Here is a 5,097-nt window from a genome sequence, read left to right on the forward strand (position 1 = left end):
CATTTTCATCAATTCCGAGCGCATTTAACACTGCACTTCTAGCACTGCTTCGCAACTGTTTGTTTTGAACACAGGGAGATTCCCATGCCTTCCGGGGGTATGGGAACACTGCCGCCCGCGGTTGGTACATGGAGCTACCCGATGTGGTCCGTCATATTGTCGACCGGGCCGGCATTGCAAACTTCTGCATGGGACTCTCACGTCTCACTGCGAGTAGGCCCCTTCTTGCTGCTCTGGTGGAGAGGTGGTGGCTCCACCTTTCTGCCACCGGGGAGATGACGATGACTCCTTTTGATTTCTCCATGCTCACAGGCATCGGAGTAGGGGGTGATCCGATCCCCTTTGACACAGATATGGATGAGTGGGACACCGCACAACTATACTTGCTCGACACTCAGCCATCTCTTGCTTGGGTAGGATTTGTGTGGTACTCGTGGTTCGAGGATCACTTCCGGATCCAGGCGCCTGCTACTTGGGAGGAGGAGGAGCAGTATGCCCGTGGCTTGATTATGTTCCTGCTGGGAACCACACTCTTCGCCGACCGGGTGAGCACTGTCGCCCTGTACCTGTTGAGCACATTAGTGGACTTGACACGGATCCGCCGTTACGACTGGGGTGACGCGGTCTTGGCCACTGTTTACAGATTTATGAGCTCATCCTCTCGCCTCAGCGGGCAGTTGCTTGGAGACTACTGGCGAGCCTGGAAGGTACATGTTCCCTTTTTTGTCTTTTCAATTCTGTTTTTTCATTGCCTGTACATCACACACACTACGCGCACGCAATCTACTTTACACTATTTGTGCACTGGACACACTGCACAATACACTGCACGTACCGCACTCTGCTTTATCTGTATATTCCTTTGTCTGATAAGCATACTCGTATCTGTTCTATCACGCTATACAGTTGTGGGTGTATGCCTACTTCCCTAGGCTCGCCCTAGTACCAGATGAGGAGATTCCTCTCGGTGTTCCATTTTCTCACCGCTTCGACGTGAGATGCGAGCGGAGGCCACGGGAGTGCTTCATATTCTTCTGCCGCTACTTTGACCCCATCACCGCAGCCGAGGTATGTCAAACATTTCAGTTTATTGGCTTTGCTTTACATTGTACTTTAAATAATCGATAGGTAACAAACTGTATATTATTTGCAGATCACCTGGCAACCATGGGCCTCGTTGCTTGACGCAGTTCGGGAGTGGTATGCCGGGGCTCAGGAGACTGCCCGATTTAGAGTCCTGTTAGAGGGCCCGATCTGCCCTATTTGGTACTTTGGGGAACGCTTCTTGCGGCAGACCTTGGGAGCGCCAGAGCAGCTGGTTCCAGCACCTCCTCCTACCCACGCGAGGCACACCGAGAGGTATACCTTAGCGGAGATGACCATCTATACGATTGTTTGGAGCCATGAGCGCTTTATAGACGAGGGCGACTATACGGAGTACGTCCAAACTTATATCATGCAGCCTCTGATCGGTGCTCGTCGAGTAGAGTGAGAGAGGCCAACGGCGTCAGCAGCGAGAGCAGGAGCATTGTGGGCACCTCAGGCCCGTGGCAGGAGTGGATCTCGGAGGGGACGGGGTGTTGAGTGGCCAGCACTGCCCACGACGATCACATGCCGAGGGCAGGGTGGGGACACTTATCAGATCCCTTTCGCTCCTCCTCCTGCTGATTATGAGCTTGCCGGAGTCTATGGCTCGACCCCGGTATGTACTACCACACTTTGCATTCGGTACAGTCATTTCAATTCATTTGATATCCCGTAGAATACTAATGACTTCAACCCCTTTTGCAGGCTTCCGTCGAGTACACTCGCCAGTCCTTGGAGTTGACAGCCTCAGCGGTAGGGATGCTACAGCGGTACATCGACTTGTTGACCATCTACAATATCCCGGTAAGTTCTTTCAACTACAGTCTCAAACTCTGCACGATCAGCTTCATACATAATCTGATGCATCACACTATCGACACAGCACTTGATACACAGCACTCACGGTACTGATACACTATACCCCGGATACTGGTCACAGTGTTGCTCATAGCATTCATACATTGTACTCATACACTGCATTCTATACTGATACACCGCTCACAGCATTCATACACTGTACTCGTACACTGTACTTGGTGTTCATACTCTTCTTTGCGTAACACAACTGATGCATTTGATTTTTGTCCTTTTCAGGCCCCATTCCAGATTCCGGTTACGGGAGGTGCTCCAGCTGGACCATCTGTTCCTACTCGAGGAGGAGGGGGAGCCAGGCAGAGGATGACTATCCACAACCGAGGTAGGCACAGGCGCACCCGTGCTGAGAGCAGTTCATGAGAGCCCTCCCCCGATGATTCTGATAAGGAGACGACGTCGTCCCAGGGTGAGGCCGAAGACAGCTCAGACTCTAACTACGGAGCCAGCAGCGGTGATCCTAGACCCTCGTCCAAGAAGAGGACCAGGACGGACTCCCATGCTCAAGACGACTGATACTGATCCAGACACTTGCTGCTCTTCTTCTTTTTGCTTTGTTCAGACACTTTGTTGCTTTTCTCCTCTTTTTGTTTTGCTTTATTTTCTTTTTACTAGTAGTTTGAGCACATTGTACTGCCTCAAGCAGGTTTTACTTTCTTCAAAACTATGTACTTTTTGCAAAAGTCATGATGAAATGAAACAACTGTTTTGTTCAAAAAGTATTACATTTGTACATTTTATGCATCGCATCGCATCACATCGCATTACATAACAATGTAAATGAGATTTGAACTTTTGTTTGAAAACTAAGCGCTTGCATTGTAATAATCAGGTAGTGAACCAACTAACGACAAAAACAACTCGATAATCAAAACAAAGAACTAGATAAGCTAACAAAGTGTAAATACAACTCGATAAGCAAAGCAAAGACTTAAACAATGTGATATACAACTCGATAAGCAAATGTACAATAACTCGATAAACAAATTGCAGTAACAGGCGCGACTTCACAAAATCATCACCGAAAGGCATTGGAAGTGGAATCAGTTACAAGTTCTCAGCATGCTCAATACATAAACAGCTCAAGGAACAAGAAGGAAGGCCATCGGCCAAAGGGAAAGGCCACCGGCCACAAGAAATGGCCATCGGCCACAATTTTTAGCCAATCGGCCAAAGCGATGGTCGGTCGACACTAGTTTTGGCCGATCGGCAAAAAATGGCAAGCACCTCCAGAATGTTGACAGCTATCTTCCACTCAACACCTTATCTTCTACAAAAGCCTCAGCTTCGTAGTTTTCCTCATTTCAACACTATTTTTCATCAAAATAGAGGCATTTCTCACCCAAAATCTCACAATTTGGATTGCCACCTTAGATGGCTCGGAAAAGTTGAACTTCCGAGGCTTCGGCATTAATGCACTATTCACGCTGAGTCGCACTCCGCTGCACATTCCATTTCTCCATGCCGCGGCAAGGTTTTGGAACCCGGTAACGCATGTCTTTAGTTTTGGCGGGCAAGAGATGTGTCCTACCTTTGAAGACTTCCAAGCTTTGATGGAATCCAAGTGCAACGAAGAATTCTTGCCCCAGCTTTGCTTCGGCCACGCCCAAGCCTTAGGACGAATGTGTGGGTTCACTATGCACGACGCTTGGTCATTGATTTGTGATGGAATGTTGTACATTCCGAGTTTGATTCGTCAGTTTTCCGTTGCCGATGACCATGGTGACCATCATTGGCAGGGCTTTCGGCGACATGCGCTTTGCTTGTGCATGCTGTCCCATTTCTTGCTTGCCCCAGGCTCAGGAGGGTTTAGCACTCTTTTGATCGAAGTTACCCAAGGCTTAAAAGAGGACAAGAGCTGCATTGCCATGACACTGGCCGAGACATTGATGGACTTGGATGCTTTCCATTACCGGGAGATGACCAGATTCGCAGGGAGTCCACTACTGCTGCAGGTAATGTTTCCCACCACATCTCACACATATATTGCACACATCACTCGGACCTGGGGCTCGATTTTTCTCTCAACACCCTTTTCTTACTTTTCTCTCATCGTACATCTCTCTATTCTTTAATCTCTCATTTTTCATCCCTCCCCAGGTGTCGTTGATGGATAAGTTGCAAGTTGTGGACTCATGCCCAGCATATTCAGCTCGCCGCTATTTCTTCCGACGATGGCTAGTGGATGCCCTTGATGAGAGATGGTGGTTCGACTGGATGTGCAGTCTGTCCGCAGACCGTATTGCTTGGCGTTGTCCTTGGCTCAATCTACCGGTAATGAGCACAGCATGTCCCGGCAAACCGGGATTCAGTTGATTGGCCTGACACACTGTGTGTTCTACTTTCCTTTCCGGTTCCAGCGCCAGTTTGACCATGATCAGATTTGCCCAGCTGCTTTTCTGGTCCGAGGCGCACAGCTAGCTCGGCATGCCGCGGCATGGAAGACGAGAGAGCTTCTGGTCCCCGCTCCTACTTTCAGTTGCACCCTTTCTGATGAGTGCATAGATTGGCTCAATGAAGAGGCACAGATAGGGCTCACTTTGGCATAAGAGGCTTCGACCAGCTCCGGGAGGGGACGCAGGAACACCTGACTATGCCCCGGATTTATTTGCTTTAATTAGAACTTTCAAGTTTTCTTTATGAATGTAATGAAAAGCAACTTCAATTTTGTATGCAAGAGCAGGAGAACTCTGTATTGAAATCAATAAAATTGAAAGTTGTGGGTACTGAAAATTTCCCGTTTGGTCCAAAAATGGTCTAAGTTGTAAAAGATTAATTTGAGCAAAAATCAACTTTTATTAAAACTTTCCAAAACCATTTTCGATATGGATTAGAACTGGACACGCCTAAGATCTGTCACTGAGATGTACAACCCCGGATCCCAGCAACTGGAAAGTTGCCCCTGGTCTGAGTAGCACTGCACCATAGATTGCAACCGAGCGCTTGAATGCAGAATAGACAAAGATGACCAAACATGATCACATGGACAAAGTTGATCGGGGAAGTGTTTATGGTTGGACTTCAGGATGAAGTTGCCTATGTATCCCAAAGATGGGAATCAAGCCTTACGTAGTTCGGCTCAGGTTCACTCGTATATTAACCCTCACCTTTTATGCTCTAACTTTTGTTAAGGCCACC

General features: G+C 48.1%; 1 protein-coding gene across 1 annotated transcript; it reads left to right on the forward strand.

Moving 5' to 3' along the window:
• The first annotated feature begins 353 nt into the window (after positions 1 to 353).
• Positions 354 to 1,492, forward strand: LOC145793313 (protein MAINTENANCE OF MERISTEMS-like). The gene is made up of 3 exons (XM_082876110.1): positions 354 to 707; positions 907 to 1,068; positions 1,154 to 1,492. The coding sequence occupies exons 1-3, from the start codon at positions 354 to 356 to the stop codon at positions 1,490 to 1,492; spliced, it is 855 nt and encodes a 284-aa protein (XP_082732236.1).
• The last annotated feature ends 3,605 nt before the right edge of the window (positions 1,493 to 5,097 follow it).

This window comes from Camellia sinensis, chromosome 6 (assembly GCF_055761805.1).
Source record: "Camellia sinensis isolate YWXY chromosome 6, ASM5576180v1, whole genome shotgun sequence".
NCBI classification, from domain to species: Eukaryota; Viridiplantae; Streptophyta; class Magnoliopsida; order Ericales; family Theaceae; genus Camellia; species Camellia sinensis.